A 20,000-nucleotide genomic window follows, 5' to 3' on the forward strand; every position below is an offset into this window, starting at 1 on the left:
GCAGAACATGTGTTGAGCTTTGCTGAATAACTGGGCCTGCTGGGAGCATAGGTCTATGTCGTTACACTATATAGAACGACCTGGGAGAATGATGATCGGCAACAGAAGTAAAAATCCAGCCAGACTGTCCTGTACTGTGCCTTTCTAGACCTTATCATCTGTCGAGACACACAACTGATCCAAATGGAATGAAACGTTCAAATCACAGGGCTTTTGCGGCATAATTGAAATGACATTTTCACTGCAGTTTACAGCCTAGCGTAGAATTGTACTCACTTGAAAACAATAATGCAAATATGAATTGCATTGTGGTATTGTAAGCTGGTCTAGGTAGAATAATTATATTGTCCCTAAGGCCATACACAAGTAATTAACTGTATAACATATCTATTTATTTATCAAGTGAGGCAAGGCAGCATTTAAAAAGAAAATCCTAATAAAAAAAATCTAATTAATGTTGTACCCCTTGAAATAATAACAAACAACCTTTGTACAACACCTAGGGACCTCACCAAGAGATTTCAGCCCTTTAGTATTGTAGCGAACGGTGGGGCAGGGAATACAACTCGGGTCGCTGGCGTGAAAGACAAAAACACCTTACGCATCGTGCCAGTAGGGTTTAACCCACATGCTGGGAATTAGCAAGTTTTTCTTCACTGCCCCCTCCGTACTTGCCCCTGTGCTTCGACTACTCAACCCCCTAGCACGTCCGAGCCGTTGGCTGCACGGCCACCATCCAACTTCTGAGACCAGTGTGCCAAACAAGGAAGCGAAACCAGGTCACTGGCATGAACACCCGATGCATCGTGCCAATAGGGTTCACTCACTTGGTAGGAATAGTATCATTACATTTGAGTCATTTAGCAGTCCCTCTTATCTCGAGCAACTTACAGGAGCAATTAGGATTAAGTGCCTTGCTCAAGGGCACATCAACAGATTTTACACCTTGTCAACTCGAGATTTGAACCAGCAACCTTTCAGTTACTGGCCCAACGCTCTTAACCGCGAGGCTACCTGCCACTCTCATCACAGCTCATATAGCGAGGATTGTGACAGTATAATGGTTTTGGAATGACAGTCACAGGAACCAGGGTTTGCGTCCCAGTCAGGGTTCCTCCCTAATCCACTATATTGATGTCAGGTGTTGGAAAGCACCATTGAAAGCACCATTGAAAGCATGTCCCAGATGGATTTTAGTCACAGTACATTTGTGTTAGGCTAGCAGTGTTTCTGTCAGGTGTCTGTACTGCACATGAGATGGCAGAGTATACAAAACAAATGTGCACCTGATCGATACAAATATTCATGATATCATTCTGCGAGGTAGGCCTACTTTGCATTCAGCATTTAATTGGAAAAGTTTTTGAAAAAATAAGTTGTGTCAAATTGGCTGGAAGTCCTTTGGGTGGTGGACCATTCTTGATACACACGGGAAACTGTTGAGCGTGAAAAACCCAGCAGGGTTGCAGTTCTCGACACAGTCAAATCGGTGCGCCTGTCTCCTACTACCCTCTGAATGGCACACATACACAATCCATGTCTCAATTGTCTCAAGGCTTTAAAATCCTTCTTTAACTTTTCTCCTCCCTTTCATCTACATTGATTGAAGTGGATTTAACAGATGACATCAATAAGGAATCCTAGTTTTCACCCCGGTTCACCTGGTCAGTCTATGTCATGGAAAGAGCAGGTGTTCCTAAAGTTTTGTACACTCAGTATCTCTCTTACTTGTAGAAGTGTTAACTTCAGGCTGACTAATACCATCTATTGAGTTGCAATGCCTGTAAATTGAATATCCAAATCAACTTAAATCATCTACAAAATGGGTTTTGCAGCACAATTCCAAAGGAACGTTACAGCTAAGTTTTTTCCTTTCATTGTTTGCGATTCACAAATGATTATTTTGATTCCCATGATTTGATTCACCGCAATTTAACCAAACCACAATTACCACAGTCCAAAATAATGATTTAAAAATAATAGTTTCATATGAATTAAATGAATCACAAAAATATATATATATATTCTGAGAAATGTGAAGAGGGGTGTCTGTTATATAGTCAATTAAATCTGTATGGCCTAAACAAGATCAATAGGGGATATTATTTTACTGCGTGTCTCATGGCTTTACTGTTCTTTCATGCGCAATGATGCACCTGGCCTCTCCACTGCCTATCAGCTATTCCTCTATGTTCTTGTGGATTTCTGTAGAAAATTGGTGCAGATTTCAATTACTTGATGTGTGGTATGATTGCTAGTTAACCTATTGCAGATCTGGACAAACGATTCACCTACCACTATTGTCCCTATGGATAGAGGGCAGGATAGCGTTGACTGTATAGTAAGCGTGCAGAAAAGCGTAGTGCTTAAGGGAAGTACCAAAACACCTTTATAGTGGGGGGGGGGCACATGCAAGGAGATGAGGAAATGTGGCTATATGGAAAAAATGATGTAGTAAAACCTGCAAAATGGGGAATGTAAACCACAGAAAAAATGCACTACCTCCCATGTAAAAAATCACACAACACTCCTACCCCAGTAACCTCCCTCCCCAGTAACCTCCCTCCCCAGTAACCTCCCACCCCAGTAACCTCCCTCCCCAGTAACCTCCCTCCCCAGTAACCTCCCACCCCAGTAACCTCCCTCCCCAGTAACCTCCCTCCCCAGTAACCTCCCACCCCAGTAACCTCCCTCCCCAGTAACCTCCCACCCCAGTAACCTCCCTCCCCAGTAACCTCCCTCCCCAGTAACCTCCCTCCCCAGTAACCTCCCACCCCAGTAACCTCCCTCCCCAGTAACCTCCCTCCCCAGTAACCTCCCACCCCAGTAACCTCCCTCCCCAGTAACCTCCCTCCCCAGTAACCTCCCACCCCAGTAACCTCCCACCCCAGTAACCTCCCTCCCCAGTAACCTCCCTCCCCAGTAACCTCCCTCCCCAGTAACCTCCCTCCCCAGTAACCTCCCTCCCCAGTAACCTCCCACCCCAGTAACCTCCCTCCCCAGTAACCTCCCTCCCCAGTAACCTCCCTCCCCAGTAACCTCCCTCCCCAGTAACCTCCTACCCCAGTAACCTCCCTCCCCAGTAACCTCCCGCCCCAGTAACCTCCCTCCCCAGTAACCTCCCTCCCCAGTAACATCCCACCCCAGTAACCTCCCTCCCCAGTAACCTCCCTCCCCAGTAACCTCCCACCCCAGTAACCTCCCTCCCCAGTAACCTCCCTCCCCAGTAACCTCCCACCCCAGTAACCTCCCTCCCCAGTAACCTCCCGCCCCAGTAACCTCCCACCCCAGTAACCTCCCACCCGATTAAATTTCTAACTGTCCCTTAAAAGAAGACACCAACCACTATAAAGGTGATTTAAACATTATGTTAAGATGACCACACCCCCGCTCATCCATGTTCATAGTATACATGCATGTACACACTCGCACATACACATGCAAAACCTTCCATTCACACCTTAATGTGCATACTGCTGCATTGGTGTGCTGCTAAAAATGAAAAGGAAAGAGAGTGAGATTGAATTTAATCCCGAAAATGCTGTCTTGTTCACACTGTCACATCTCCGTTCTCATTAACCAATTGTTGTAGAACACGAAAACAAAATGCCCTCCATTCTCCTACACAAGTCTCTTTGACAGTTTGATATGACAAAGACATTGAGAGGGATCTTCAGTTACTGTCCCCTCGGGGACACTAAGATTACGATCCATCCTCAGAAGAAGTCTCAAAGGTCATAAGGTAAACGCCAAACCAACAGCGGGTTGGGAGAAGCGCTACTGTGCCTCATCTGCCCACGCCTACCCCGGTGACTCATTATGCATCGCCCTGGCACCGTCTCCTACACCCCCTCACATGCACGACAGAGTCCGCTTCACCTGCTGGGTGTACCCCTGTCTTTCGGAGCATGGTCTGTTCTCTGCTCTAGGCCAAATGCAAGGGGGGAGGAGGACAGGGCGGAAAGAACGGTGAAAAGGGGTACATAGGGATTGGGCTGTTGCTGAATACACACAAACACACACACATGGAATGTCACACGCACATAGATATCTATAGAAACACATGAACATACGAGTATAGTCTCACAAAAATAGTCACACACATGCACATATTTGGCATATAGACATAGACGTGTGCACCCACACACAGACACAGACAAACACACACGAATGCAAGGACATAGTTCCATTGCCCTACTGACATGTGGAACTACAACAAGTCCAGATGTTCCCAAAATCATAAATGTGCAAATAATATAGTTTTGCATGAAAGCACAACAAAAAGTAAGCTCACCTTTTTGTTATGAATCATTAAAATCGAGGATGAAATACATCACTTCAGTTTTAATAAAACGTGTAATCATAATGTACAATGCACACACATATGCTACTGGCATTGTACTAAGCTTTACATCAATGACATGAATGATAGATTGATATTGAAAATAATTATGGAATGTAAATACATACCCAGGAGGCTTGATCCATGGCAGATAACGTTGACTCTTACCTCAACTATACCTTTCATTTTGTTTATTCAATTTGAGGGATTTTTTTTAATGTGAAATGGTATTTAGTTCAAATAAATATTGAACAGTGAAACAAAGTCTAATTAGTAATGAGACTCTATATCGTACACCTTTCTTTATTTTTTAAATAAAACATGAATAACTTTGTAGTAATACCATTACTACTGACCTGTAAAGATGCTCACAGAAATGTTAAGGTGCATCACTTCCAAATGGATTTTTATCTCTAACAAAAATACAACGTCTATGTATTTTCAAAGTTAAATTGTGTTCCACATTTAAGATGTTGTTTGAGGTTTTGAATGAGGCTCATATTAGACAGGGTTGCTACATAGCCAAACAAATTGTTCCTGATGTGATTATCTGGCATGAGTCATGCCTCCTTCCATCTGCACAGATGAAGACAAATTCCACAGACTAGAACAACTTCAGGAAAATTTGACGAACACGGATTGATAGCAATTCATATATAGCGTACTTTAAGTCAATCCCCCAAATGTAACTCCTTGTGTCTATTCCCATTAACATGAACTACTCTGGATTTGTTTGTGAAATCCACATTCCATCATTATCTCTGCAGGTCTATGTCAAGAGAAAGCGGAGAAGCTTAATGAAAGGCCGATTACATACATTTATTGCATTTCATTTAATTGTAAGAAATTGAGAAAAAAATGAGCACATATGAACATCACATAATATGGTTAGTGAGGGAAATAATTTTGCACAGCAAAATATATAAGTGGAAAGTTTAATTAACATATGTCTTAAAGATTTATTGATGAATGGTGTCTCCCCATTTTGTACAAGCAGGGTGTCAATCCCTGTCTATTTAACAATGTCCAGACATTATTGATTATAATAATATTATTGCCTTGGAAATAATGAGTTTGTTTGAGCCAAAAAATAATCTAATACTGATTGACAACAAACTATTAAAATTAAGTTATCCAGCAATGCCAAAAATTATCTATCTGCGTTTTTGAATTAGCTTAATCGAGTAACCATTCTGTGATATATTGCAGACTACATTTTAGTGCAATTCAGTCCAAAATGCATTATCAAAATGCAGGGTTCACGCTGACTTAGGGCTGAAGTTTCTACTCATTTAATACTTTGGTTTAAAATACAGTGAGTGGTAGGTGAAGACAAACACTACTACAGCTGTCAAACTACTGCTTAAACTGGAAGAACATGCTGCAAAAAGCGCTGCTTATGCATGGAAACAATACTGTTCAATTGTATAAATTGGAGCCGCCCCAACCTCTCCTACCCAATGACAGGAAAACAATTTAGTGCACAGGACTTTATGAAACCTACAGCTAAATGATCCTAATCATCTACATCACATTCTTCTTTAAATGTCAACTTGTAGCACATCCATATTTTCTTTTAGATTTACAAAGTATAACTACTGTAGATCTACATATACTTCAATTATAATCCATAGCCTTCCAGAGTTGTTCAACGCACAGGGATGGTTTTATTTTATTTTTAAATACACAAACTGCTTTTAAGCAACATACAGTTTAGTCCCATATAGGGATAGATAATTCATTTTAGAATAGTTGAGGTCCTTTTTGCTCCCTCGCTACATGGATACCGCCGACCATCTTCCATCGGGAATGCGTCATACTGTATAGAAATGGGCGCTTAGTCGTATCATTCAACACAGTTGAAATGCACTTACACGGGAAGGGGGGTGGAGAGTCCTTGTCACTTTTTTGTTGCTGTCTCAAAAAAGTGATCAGGTCATAAAACAAGTATGAATGCCATGCTGGAGTCATCCGATAGAAGTACATTTTCAAGCACAAAAAGAAAAGAAAAGCCGTACATGTCCAGCATGCAGGCCAGTTCAATAACATATCTCTTTTAAAATAATGGATATTGTTTCTTATGAGTAATATAGTCTGTTTGTTGCTTAACACAAAATAGCAAGCATAACGCATGAGATGAGGTGGGGTATAATGGCAGGCTCGCAGTCCTCCGAGTTTGGCAGAACAAAAACAGAAAGGGAAAAAGGACAAAAACGTCTTCTTACTGTAGATGGATGCAGTTTTTGACCGGTATTTGTACACGGATTTCAAAGTCGAAAGGTGAAAAAAGGCAAGTCGATGAACTTCCAAGGGGTATACTTAGTGCTTGCATGCACACATAGTATACAGCAACATTGTAAAGTTAACACATAATAAATCATAGTTCATATTCAAAACACTGCAAGTCAAATGAACAATGATGAAAAAGAGCTTGACAAAAATATGCATCAAATAATAAGAATGGTAGCAAAAAAAAAGATGATGGCAGGTTTCTGTTTCTACTCCAAAATGAAGGGCAATTATGACAAAGTTCCATCTTTCTATTGCAAGCCCCAAAACTCAAAACCGTTATTTGACAGACTGTTGTCAAAAAAAAATTAAACCGAAAAAAATGTTTGCAAATTAGTTTTCTTGGTCTAGTAAGCCCCATTACAAAAAATATCACAATGAAAACTTTTTAATGAGGGAACTGACAAACTCAGTTTTCATGATAATGTCGAGACTCACATGAAAAACTCCGGGGAGGAAGGGTTGTTGTCACTGCTGGATCCATTTTCTCTGAAGCCGTTGCTGATGAGCTTCTCATATTTTTCTTTGTATGCGTCCCTCTCCCGGGCCAGCCTGGAGATCTCCGCCTTGAGGTGGTCGACTTGCTGGACGAGCTGCGTCTTCTCGCCCTCCAGGACGTGCCGTTGCTGCACCCGCTTGTAGCGGCAGGACTGCGCATAGCCTCTGTTCTTTAGGGTCCTCCTCTTCTGTTTCAGCCGGATCACTTCTTCCTTGCTGACTCCCCGTAGCTGCCGGTTGAGCTCCCGCACCGACATGCCCACCAGCTGGTCGTCCGAAAACCTGTCGTCCAAATGTCCCATGTGTGGGTGGTTTCCTCCGGAGCTGCCGTTGGACGAGACCCCAGGTGATTGGTGATGGTGGCCGCCGTTGTGGTGGTGATGGTGGTGGTGGGGCCCCCCGTTCTGGGCTGCTGCGGCGGCGATAACTGCGGACACCACCGCCGCGGCAGAGCCCATCTCTTCCCCGCCCATGGTGCCTCCTCCTCCGGCTCCACCGGCAAACTGCTGCCCTCTAGCATAGCCATCGAAGGACTGGAGCTGGTGACTGCTGTTGATCAGCGCCTCAACTGCGTCTTCGGGGCTGAAGCCCAGCGCCTCCGGATTCAACTGCGGTTGATAACCGGACATCCAGTAGAAATCCTCCAAGTGTGCCTTCTGTTCGCTCCCCGACCCCGGACTGGGCGACGAGAAGCTTGGAGAAGGGGGCACCGAGCTGCAAGGCGTGCTCATCGGGGTGGAAGACAAGGATCCCCCGGCGATAAGGCGGCTGCACTGGCTGATGTTGCGATCGGGCTCCACCGGCTCCTTTTTCACTTCAAACTTCATCAGATCGAAGTCATTAACATATTCCATGGCCAGGGGACTGGTGGGCAGGTCGGAGTTGCTCATTGCCAGTTCTGATGCCATCCTCTTGCTGCCGACAGTCCTCCAAAGGGGGTGAAGAGCAGCTGTCAAACTGGGTTGGTTTGGAAGAACGTGAGCCAGTTTGCTTTTTAAGCGTATTTGTCTTAAAGTGAAAAAAATAGGTTTTCAATGTCCTTTTTGCAGCGACGTGTTCCCAACTGTAAATTAATAGTTTTCTTTTCAGAGTCTAGTGCACAGACGCACCAGAGCCGTGCAGGCGAGTTGCGGAGTCCTCTTTCAGCATGAGAAATTCGGCGAATTTGTATTTTTAACATTTAACACATTACTGTTTCTTCATGGATAGGCCTACATTGCGTAAAGCGGAGAGGGTGAAATGTTGAAGGAGAGGGGTAAATGTAGCCTCGCACGTAAAATGCCTCTGACTTGTAGGCGATTTTTTAGAAGGATCACACAGCAGATGAGTTTAAAAGCATTGCAGAGTTTTATAGCCGCCCTGACGTCAGGTTGGAAATGGGAAATTGACTCGGACGAAGAGCCAATGGGCTCGCACAATCTATGGGCTAATTAACATATTAGTACAGAAACAAAACTTTTCTCAACTGTCAAAGGCTATCAGCTGACTGTCAGCTGCAACTCAACCTTTTAACTCTTTCGCCTCTCCATTTATATTATTTTAATGGCCATTTATTCTACCATTTGGACAAAAAATAACCATTCAATTATCTCACTGCGCTCATGGTGGGGAAAGGACAGTAGGCTGTGTGCACATTATGGTTCGATTTAGTGTTATTGCAAGTGGCAATGGTAACATTTTAATATCCAAATGTAAATTGCAATATGTAAATTATGAAGTTATTGAAGCAATAATATATATTATTAGTTGTTGTCATGAAATAAATGCGTAATAACGCTTTTGTATGGTTGTAGGATTTATATTAGTTTCAAAAGTATCAAAACATAGTATTCATGATTTATGATGTGCAAATATTGGGGGGTGGTTATGCACACGTTTTCACAGTTCGTGTTACTTGAAATTCGAAGTGGTCAAATTTACCAGTAGCCGAACCAAAATGCATAAGCATGCATTACAAACATCTTAGTTACATGGACAACAGCGTTGGCTCATACAGTATTGATATGTGACAGAATACAGGAATACATACGATTATGTGCTGAAGTTCTATGAAATAAAATTACAAAGGATTTGTGGAGAGCAGACATACATCTGCCGTTGTAAAACTCAACAGTGCCACCTTTTGGGGACATTGAAGCACCGTTCTCCTAAATAAACTGCTTCATCTGAAGGAATCATTCACAGCAGAAGCAAAATTAGACAATTTCGCAAGAGACTATTTATTGAAAAGAATAATACTCCAATGTATGTATAAGGTATGGTACATTTGTTTTAGAACGACAGTATGGAAACATTGGCAGGGAAATAGCCAAAGGAGTGAATGGTGAATGGTGGCATATCCCGCATGAATCACGTGTCAATTGCAAGTTCTTTTTGGGGAGAAAATATAGACTACAACATTCCCCACTCCCATCAGCTGTATACACTAGATTGTGTAGAACATTCGTTCTACATAAGACAAGTAAACATGTACTTCCTACGTGGTCCTATCAAATCATTAATCCACTCATATAGGCTGCTATTAAGCAGTGGTTACATGGGAGTCATTCAGTAATGAACAATGCGTTCCAACCAGGAGATTTTCCTACGTGCACTACAGTGCTATATATATATTTAAAAAACTTTATCTAAAGCACTGATTCCGCGGACCCTGCTCTAAAGTCATACATTAAACCACTCTCTTGTACATTGCACTTTATCTCGACGTTCAGAGGTCAGACATTTCCTCTGGTTTTAATGGACTGCGTGTCATGAGCAACTCACTTGTTGAAGTCTATTGCACAGACAAACTTTAGCCGCGCACGCCAGTTTAATCATGTAGTTTTATACGACACTATCCAGCCAAATTACCACCCTGCAACTATTTTAACAATGCTCACTTTCTACCCTCATTTACTCAGTCGAATCAGTGATATAATGCTTCGTTCACAATTTCTCGTAATTTAGTAAATACCAGCATACGACTGGGAAAAATCCCCTTCAACCCCCATCCAACTGGTAATTACTAGAGCCAAAATCGTGTAGGCCTATCATCCGCGTGCTCTGAGTTTCCCACTTGCACCTCTCTGTCGTCATGTGCAAAACATAGCAAAACAATCTAAAGCCTAATGTCCTCCGTGTTTGATGGTGTGTCCCATCAAAACCTGAATGCACCTGACTCATATTTAAGACTTGACCAATGTAGTTACCACCTTCCCATTTGGTTATGAACGCAGCATAACATTGGCTATTTGACAGCAATAGGAGGGACTTCGTTTTCACCAAGCAAATTGTTTGACCAGTTTCCCGGTCTAAAACACAGCCTGGTTACTAAGGCCACTGCCACAGGTTTGTTGTGTGTTTACCTATACAGTTTGGGCTACTCATTAGCCAACCAACAAATGCAAGCCTGTAAAGTTGGCTAAACGTATAGAGTAACCCACAGCACCTAACATCAACTATGGAGATTTGCTACCCTAAAGTCTAGTTGTATTGTCTAGTATGTATTTTGCATTTAGTCTGCAAGTGTAGCCCCACTCGCCTACATTAGTAGCACACACTAAATTATAGGTCAAAAAACTGGTTTTAGGAAATTGTCGCAAAATGTGGCAATGATACAATATTTAATTACGCGTGCCGGTAAATCATGCGTAAAAACACCGTCCATAGATAAAGTGATCATGTACGATCCACCACGGGCTTCATACCTCGGACTATTTGGAGGGAAGCTTTTCTCCGCTTTTGACACGGCGTTGACAAATAGCCGTTTCATGCCGGTGACAAAAAGCCTATAATCATAGTCTCTGTCTCTCTCCAACTCCAAGACTATGATCTCATCCCTAGGACTGAGTATTTTTAGCTTCCCGGGTGCACACAGTGAAATTATATGCCAAATAACTCTCGTCCCAGCCGCCAATCTATGTGAAAGAAGACAGTGCCAATCAGTCTGATGTTGTTATAACCGTTCAGCGAGTTCAACGCTTCCCTCTGATCTGGCGGACTCACTAAACACAAATGCTTTGTTTGTAAATGATGTCTGAGTGTTGGACTGTTCCTCTGGCTATCCATAATTTAAAATAACAAGAAAAATGTACCGTTTGTTTCGCTTAATTTAAAAAATGTGACTTTTTAAAAAATTCATTTACCTTTTATACTAAATTATATTTTTGCAATTACATTTACTTTTGATACTTAAGTATATATACAACCAAATACGTGTAGACTTTTACACAAGTATTATTTTACAGGGTGACTTTCACTTTTACTTGGGTCATTTTCTATAAAGGTATTTGTTTTTAATTTTTACTTGGGTACTTTTTGTAGAGCTTCCTTTGTGTCACCCTCATCACACACCCCCTTGTCCTCTCTCTCTCTCTCTCTCTCTCTCTCTCTCTCTCTCTCTCTCTCTCTCTCTCTCTCTCTCTCTCTCTCTCTCTCTCTCTCTCTCTCCCTCTCTCTCTCTCTCGCTCTCTCTCGCTCTCTCTTTATCTCTTTCTCTCTTTCTCTATCCCTCTCCTCACCATATTCACTAATGTACTCTTTGTCTAAACTCAGTGTGGGCGTGCTTCCAATGTATGAGAAAGCTCATTGCGCAATAACCAGTTTGATGAGTTGAAGTCATTGAAACGCCATCCCTGATTAAGTTTAGTCACCTGACAATGACAACACAAAACCACAAGTGTTACTCAAGTGAAATACCAATGATCTACAAACACAATCACACACAAGGCCCTATCACTCAGACTTTGGCAATACAGTGAAGTCAAATAGTGGAGATAGGAATTAGTCAAGTAGAGATAGCCTAGGACTCATCCTGTTGCTATGTCACTGTGGGATGTGGATCAATGCGTGTTTAGAATGTTACCATCTGAACTTTGTTTATTGGCGATGAGTCAAGGGGTCAAAGGTGAGATTAAATCCCCTTGCCCTGATATCTGTGGAATCATGGTCAATGGAAAATCCCCCTGTTAGCTGTCATACTGTACCTGTCTAACTCATAATCACTATGACGACTCTTGTCAATGGTTTTGATTCGTCATTCAGGTGGGATGATGCTGATCCCTACAGATCGTTCAAGATGAACAGAGCTTGTGTATGTTTTCATAGGAATCATTACAAGGCTAAAATAGGTGACAGTATGGATTTCATATAGCAATGTCCCAGATACCTTCTGCAGTAGGACTTATTCACCTGTCATTTGATAATGTTTTTATCGCTAATACACATATAAGTTCATTTTTATTTCACATTAACAAAGGTTACCATGCAGCTTTTGTTAGTTGGTCCAAGGTAGTGTGTACTCAAGGCAAGCCAAGACAAAGGTGTTGATATCTAATCAATCTCTTGAAAATATTCAAAACGAGTTATTTCAAGTGGAGATAAAACCAGATAACACCACAGCCCTGTATATACTGTACAGGTATAGATCCAGACAAGGAGAGACATGGAAACTTGTGTGGTTTTAGCTCTGTAGATTGTTGTCCACTAACTGATTTTAAAAACAGAAGGTATTAGTTTTTCACTTTTTCATTCAGGCAGTTTTATGTAGTGTTGTCTTTCTGTCTGTCTGGCTGGCTTTGTGTGTGTCTCTCTCTCTCTCTGTGTGTGTGTGTGTGTGTGCATGCATGTGTGTGTGTTTGTTGGTTTTACAAATTGTAGAAAACATTTGCCTGCTTTTCTTTCTCAGCCACATATAAAACAGTTATGTGAAGGAGAAATGAAAGAGGAAATCTTACCTGAAGTTTGTAACGGAAGTTGACTGATTGGCACTGCCCTCTTTCACATAGATTGGCGGCTGGGACATGAGTTATTTGGCAAATCATTACACTGTGTGCACCCGGGAAGCTAAACATACTCAGTCATAGGGATGAGATCATAGTCTTGGAGTTGGAGAGAGACAGGGACTATGATTATAGGCTTTTGTCACAGGCATGAAACGACTATTGACAACGCCGTGTCAAAAGCGGAGACAAAGCTTCCCTCCAAATAGTCCGAGGTATGAAGCCTGTGGCGGATCTTACATGATCACTTTATCAATGGACGGTAAAGTACAGATACCCTAAAAACTACTTAAGTTGTATTTTAAAGTATTTGGACTAAAGTACTTTAGACCGCTGACAGAATGGGACATAGAGAGACAGAGAGGGACAGAGAGGGTAGTCAGGAGGCACAGCGATACACAGGAGGTATTCAGAGAAAATAAGCTTGGTCTTTAGGATGTGGCTAGCAAACACTAACACTATCTGACCACAGCAAAAGCAGAGAGAAAGGGAGAGAGAGAGAGGGATTGAACTGTTCTTAATATCTTACTGAAATGCATACAATATTAGGTTAGTGAAATGGTTATTGATAGGATGCATAATGCATTCATGGTGAAAGAAGAAGACAGTAGACAGTGCCAGTATGCTGCTTCAGGTCTTTGACATAGTCATTGTCACTAATAGTGGGCAAGAACTTATCAGCAAGACATTTTCATAGAGATTCAATTGTAAACAGCATGAAAGTCACAAAGAAATTATGAGACTGATTGTGAAAGAGTGATTACACAAAACTTGTTATAATACTGCTTCTATAAGGGCACAGGGCGAGACCCAGATGCAGACACGGGAGGCAGATGGTTCAAGTCTCTGATATTTATTATAATCCAAGGGGCAGGCAAAATATCATAACAAGGTCAGAGTCCAGGAGGTACAGAGTGGCAGGCAGGCTCGAGGTCAGGGCAGGGCAGGCAGTATGGTCGGTGAAAAACCCCTGCCCCACCTCGGAAGCATCGACCTCAACCTCAAACTGACGAGTTGGGTCCAGATGGATGAGGATGGGGGCAGTAGTGAATCACTGCTTTAGATCCCCAAAAGCCTTGTCCGCTGCTGGACATGGGCTGGTGACAATCCACCACCGCTCTCACCTTTTCCGGATCCATCTGAACATTCCCTTCAGTGATGATGTATCCCAGAAAGGAGATAGTGGAGCGGTGGAACTCGCACTTCTCAGCTTTTACAAACAACTGATTTTCCAGGAGGCGCTGAAAGACCTGTCGAACATGGAGAATGTGTTCCTGGGCAGAATGAGAGAAAACCAGGGTGTCGTCGAGGTAGACAAAATCAAAACGATTCAATATGTCCCGGAGCACATCATTGACCAGGGCCTGGAAGACAGCGGGTGCGTTGGTGAGTCCAAACCACATGACCAGGTACTCATAGCTTTCAACACTGCCAGTGGACACTGTCTTCCACTCGTCTCCTTTGCATATCCTCACAAGGTGGTAGGCATTCCGAAGGTCCAGTTTGGAAAAGATGGTAGCCCCCTGGAGAAATTTGAAAGCCGAGGAGAGGAGTGGTAGAGGGTACCAATTTTTGATCGTAACATCATTGAGACCCCGGTAATCAATACATGGATGCAGGGTCTTGTTCTTCTTCCCCACAAAGAAGAATCATGCTCCAGCAGGAGAGGCAGAAAGATGAACACTCCCAAAAGCCAGAGAGTCCTCGATGTACTCTTCCATGGCATTGGTCTCAGGACCAGAGAGATACACATGACATCTTCCAGATCATAGCAGATTGTTGCTCCCCACTGCCGTAGCCCAGGATAGCGCACTTCTCGACATTAGCGTAATAATATACGCTATCTTCGACCAATCAGAAGGGACCGAAGATGGCTGCAGCTCAAAAATGAGGGACCACGGAAAATGAAAACCCCGGCAGGTTCCAAGATCCCCAGAATATCGCTCTGGTTCAGAGTCAAGGCAGGCAAGGGTCAAAGCCGGGAAGGACATGCAAAAGAGAGATAAGAAAAAGCAGGCACATGGAAAAACATGCTGGTTGACTTGACAGACAAGACGAACTGGCAACAGACAAACAGGGAACACCGGAATAAATACCCAGGGACTAATGGGGGAAACGGGTGACACCTGGAGGTGGGTGGAGACAGGTGAAACAGATCAGGGCGTGACAGTTTCAGAAAGTGCTAACACGCAAGCTATGAAACCGCTCGATACATGTGAAAACAGATAGGTACCCTGTTCCCCGATGCTTTGCCTTAGTCTGAACCTAATTTCAGATGCTCTTGGTCAGTGTGCGCAGTGGGTTATTGTGCAGGACATTACATATGCCTAAACAGTAATGAATTCTTGCCTGCATAGGATCGTATATAGACCATACGTTTATATTCAGTATATAATAAAAAATAATATATATGCCATTTAGCATATGTAATTGCACACACAGTGGTGGCCATGAGTACTGGCAGCAAAACAAAGGCAACATACTCTAGCTTCTAATTCTGCATATGGAACCCATAGAATAACATGATTTCTGTCATCTGACCCTGAAACAAGTTTCCAGTGATCTCAAACGATGCCATTATATCCATTGAAGCTCATACGCTTATATACAAATAAACCCCAAAAATATTGTATAGAGTCTATGCCCATATTTTCCCTCTCGTCATTTGTTTGGGGTTACCTGCTCATGGAAAGACACAGCACGGTAAGGCAGTGTGGCGTTCCCTGGGGTAGAGCCACAGCAGTGCAGCGAGACTAATACACAAGCGCAGGCAAAGCTCATTAGTCATGAAAGAACATAGTGCCAGAACTAATTTAGCTGCTTTTGTGTCTTTGAAGTTATTGATGATGCAGTGCGGAGAGGGAGAGATCTACATGGAAGGGATAGCACTAATGTGCAGCAAGTAGCCGCATCAAAAGACCGAGAGAGGAGGAAGATGCTTGTCTTACCGGACAAAATGGAGGGGAAACACAGATAGGTAGGTAGAGATTTGTATTCAGGTGAAGACACCTTAGTTTTAAAAGCGTAATGAATGTGGTTAAAATATATATTTTGGTGGAGTATCAGTGAGCTATAAAAATAAACAGAGAGATTCGCACACTCTGAATATATAAACTCACAGTCTTTTATTTGGTAAAACACCAATGTGTCCTCATCCCTGGGCCTTCTTCAGGGTCTCCCAGTTGATTCGCTGTTAGTCAGCACCTCCACACAAAATAATTGTGCTCCAGCTCCAGCTTTTTATTAGAGCATTAGTGAGTTATGGAGAATCGATGACATGAATGCTATTCTCTATTTTACGAAGAAGCATGTTAAATGAAATGCCATGTTCATTAAAAAGTATTTGATGTATGTACACACAATAAGATACTGTCTAGAAATGGATTTAGTAAGAATTAGTTCATTGTGTACAGAGAATTTTCTCTAGGAATGTCTTAGACAATGGAAGATAAGGAGAAGTCATAGAAAGCACAGCCCCTAAAGCACCAAAACATGTCAACATGACCCCTCATTGGAATGACTATTCATGGGGAGAATTAACATATCACTTTTAGGACCCTTTGAACTAAAGCCTTAAGGGGCACTTTAACACTGCATGATTAGCTCCTAAGGTGAATGTGTGTTCTATGAAGTTTTGGGGGATTTTATGATAATAGGGATTTTTTTGTATTATATCCAGTGTCTTCCAGCTAAACGCTGGAAAAGTATATTTCATCATCTGTTTATTTACCTGTCTAATCTAACTGTTAGAGCATGCACGCACACACACACACACACACACACACACACACACACACACACACACACACACACACACACACACACACACACACACACACACACACACACACGCACACACACACACACACACACACACACACACACAGACAGACACACACACGCACACACGCCCACACGCACACACACACACACACACACACACACACACACACACACACACACACACACACACACACACACACACACACACACACACACACACACACACACACACACACACACATAATTTGGCTGTTGATTGCTCATCGCTCTATTCTAAGTCTTGAACCATCTTCCCTCTGATCCTGATTTAACAGTTGAACTTGTATCAGGTCTCTCTCCCTCTCTCTCTCTTCGACATTTAAACATCATTAACCCAAAACACACAGTAGAGCAGGAATTAACAGCTCCACTGAATAGTTACACTGAATAGACTATCAGAGTGGGTTAGATCAGGTACTGTATCAGGACTGTATTTTTCTCATTCTTACACACACTGGCTGTCATTTATCAATCGTGAACAGCACAGATATGGGAGTTTGTGGTTGTTTTCAGAGTTGTTTTTGCATAGTTAAACAAATCATTTCTGACATATAAATTTGATAGATCTTGCGTGGTTTGTTTAATAATGTGTTCTTTAATTGAATGTATTGTGATAAATAGCGAGGAGACAGAGTGGGCAGATCAGTGAGATGTTTGCTGTGGGCCTGCAATAGACGGGAGTGGCAGGAGAGGGGGGGTTGGGAATTAAACCGACAACAGTTCAGTGAGAGGCAGCCAGGGGTTGATAAGGCACAGAGCTGCCATTTAATCAGTCACTTAGGCGTCCCAACACTGAGTTGTACCACACACATACTCACACACACACCAATCTGAATGCGTTATCCAGGTCTGTACTGTTTATAGTCAGAGCTGATAGGGTCTGGTGCAGGTACTCTTAATGTTGTCTGAATGCAGCTTTACGGTTTCATAATAGAGTATCCAGTCCAGTACACAAGTCCCTCCACCCCAACTAACAAGCACTAAGAAGGGCAAGACGTTTCATCAACAGTGTAGTGATAGAGCCCCCGTTGGAATCTCAATTTTCACCCTGCCACCAGAATGTGGGCACAGCCAAGCTGTAATTACCTTAATCCATCTGTCACCCAGCGAGAGAGGGCAGAGGGCAGAGGGGACAGAGGGGGCAGAGGGGGTAGAGAGGGCAGAGGGCAGAGGAGGTAGAGGGGGCAGAGGGAATAGAGGGGGTAGAGAGGGTAGAGGGCAGAGGGGGTAGAGGGGTTGGAGGGGGTAGAGGGGGCAGAGGGAGTGGAGGGGGCAGAGGGAGTGGAGGGGGCAGAGGGGGTAGAGAGGGCAGAGGGGGTAGAGGGAGTGGAGGGGCAGGCAGAGGGAGTGGAGGAGGCAGAGGGGGTAGTGGGAGTGGAGGGAGTAGAGGGGGTAGAGGGAGTGGAGGGGCAGGCAGAGGGAGTGGAGGAGGCAGAGGGGGTAGATGGAGTGGAGGGGGTAGAGGGGGAAGAGGGAGTGGAGGGGGCAGAGGGGGTAGAGGGAGTGGAGGGGGCAGAGGGGGTAGAAGGAGTGGAGGGGGGAGAGGGGGAGAGGGAGTGGAGGGGGTAGAGGGGGTAGTGGGAGTGGAGGGGGCAGACGGGGTAGAGGGAGTAGAGGGGGCAGAGGGGGCAGAGGGGGTAGAGGGGGCAGAGGGGGCAGCGGGAGTGGAGGGGGTAGAGGGAGTATAGGGGGTAGAGGGGGTAGAGGGCAGAGGGGGTAGAGGGGTTGGAGAGGGTAGAGGGGGCAGAGGGAGTGGGGGGGCAGAGGGAGTGGAGGAGGAAGAGGGGGTAGAGAGGGCAGAGGGGGTAGAGGGAGTGGAGGGGCAGGCAGAGGGAGTGGAGGAGGCAGAGGGGGTAGAGTGGGTAGAGGGGGTAGAGGGAGTGGAGGGGCAGGCAGAGGGAGTGGAGGGGGCAGAGGGGGTCGAGGGAGTAGAGTGGGCAGAGGGGGTAGAGGGGGCAGAGAGGGTAGAGGGGGTAGAGGGGGTAGAGGGAGTCGAGGAAGTAGAGGGAGTATAGGAGGTAGAGGGGGTAGAGGGGGTAGAGAGAGTGGAGAGGGTAGAGGGGGTAGAGGGGGTAGAGGGAGTGGAGAGAGCAGACGGGGTAGAGGGAGTAGAGGGGGCAGAGGGGGTCGAGGGAGTAGAGTGGGCAGAGGGGGTAGAGGGGGCAGAGAGGGTAGAGGGGGTAGAGGGGGTAGAGGGAGTCGAGGAAGTAGAGGGAGTATAGGAGGTAGAGGGGGTAAAGGGGGCAGAGGGGGTAGAGGGGGTCGAGGGAGTAGAGTGGGCAGAGGGGGTAGAGGGGGCAGCGAGGGTAGAGGGGGTAGAGGGAGTGGAGGGGGTAGAGGGAGTAGAGGGAGTAGAGGAGGTAGAGGGAGTAGAGGGGGTAGAGGGGTAGAAGGAGTAGAGGGAGTAGAGGGGGTAGAGGGAGTCGAGGAAGTAGAGGGAGTATAGGAGGTAGAGGGGGTAAAGGGGGCAGAGGGGGTAGAGGGGGTAGAGGGAGTGGAGGGGGTAGAGGGGTAGAAGGAGTAGAGGGGGTAGATGGAGTAGAGGGAGTAGAGGGGGTAGAGGGAGTAGAGGGAGTAGAGGGAGTATAGGGGGTAGAGGGGGCAGAGGGAGTATAGGGGGTAGAGGGGGTAGAGGGGGCAGAGGGGGTAGAGGGAGTGGAGGGGCAGGCAGATGAGACTAAACAGGGTTAGAGGTGACCATCACCATCTCTCTACTGTGAGGTCTCCAGGACAGCCGCTGTGACTGTAGGGGGAAGATATTTGGTGGCACACGGAGGAGGAAACAGCCATTGTCTGATAGGAGAGTGAGGGAGGCCGTATCGAGACCAGGGGGTTGACGGCAGGGGTCAGCGTTGTTGGCTTTGATTTTCACATTGACACCATGATGAGATGCATGGCGCTGCACCAGCAGTAAACCAACAAATCTATCACAGCCATGTGAAAGACTGAGTCAGACATGCGTGTCTATTGGACTACAGTAGTGATTCGTTCTTTTCGAACAACTCTTTTTAGTGACTCAAGATTCATGATTTGTTTTTCTGAGTGACTCCTTCATTTTATTTGTTCGTTGGACCTGCTGTCTGCAATGACTACAGCAGGATTAACATGCGTTCCTCTGGCTCAGCGGCTTCAGAGATGTACCCCGACCAACAACTGTAAAACAAATCACGCTGCTGGCAGCATGGATAAGCAAAATACATGTTTAGAACTGGTAATTGCTCGCATGGTGCAAGAATGAATGCAACTAATTATTGAATGTGACACAGCTTTGTTGAACCAGAACATACACA

The 20,000-nt window shown here is 44.5% G+C and overlaps 1 protein-coding gene across 1 annotated transcript in view; it reads right to left on the reverse strand.

Moving 5' to 3' along the window:
- Positions 1-8,461, reverse strand: part of mafa (MAF bZIP transcription factor a) — a 142,037-nt gene extending 133,576 nt beyond the window's left edge. Inside the window, exon 1 of the mRNA XM_064980537.1 lies at positions 7,070-8,461. Within this exon, the coding sequence (XP_064836609.1) occupies positions 7,070-8,037 (968 nt within the window). The 5' untranslated portion in view covers positions 8,038-8,461. The remainder of the gene's footprint in view (positions 1-7,069) is intronic.
- Between the last annotated feature and the right edge of the window lie 11,539 nt (positions 8,462-20,000).

The sequence above is a fragment of the Oncorhynchus masou genome, chromosome 1 (genome assembly GCF_036934945.1).
Source record: "Oncorhynchus masou masou isolate Uvic2021 chromosome 1, UVic_Omas_1.1, whole genome shotgun sequence".
In the NCBI taxonomy this organism is placed as follows: Eukaryota; Metazoa; Chordata; class Actinopteri; order Salmoniformes; family Salmonidae; genus Oncorhynchus; species Oncorhynchus masou.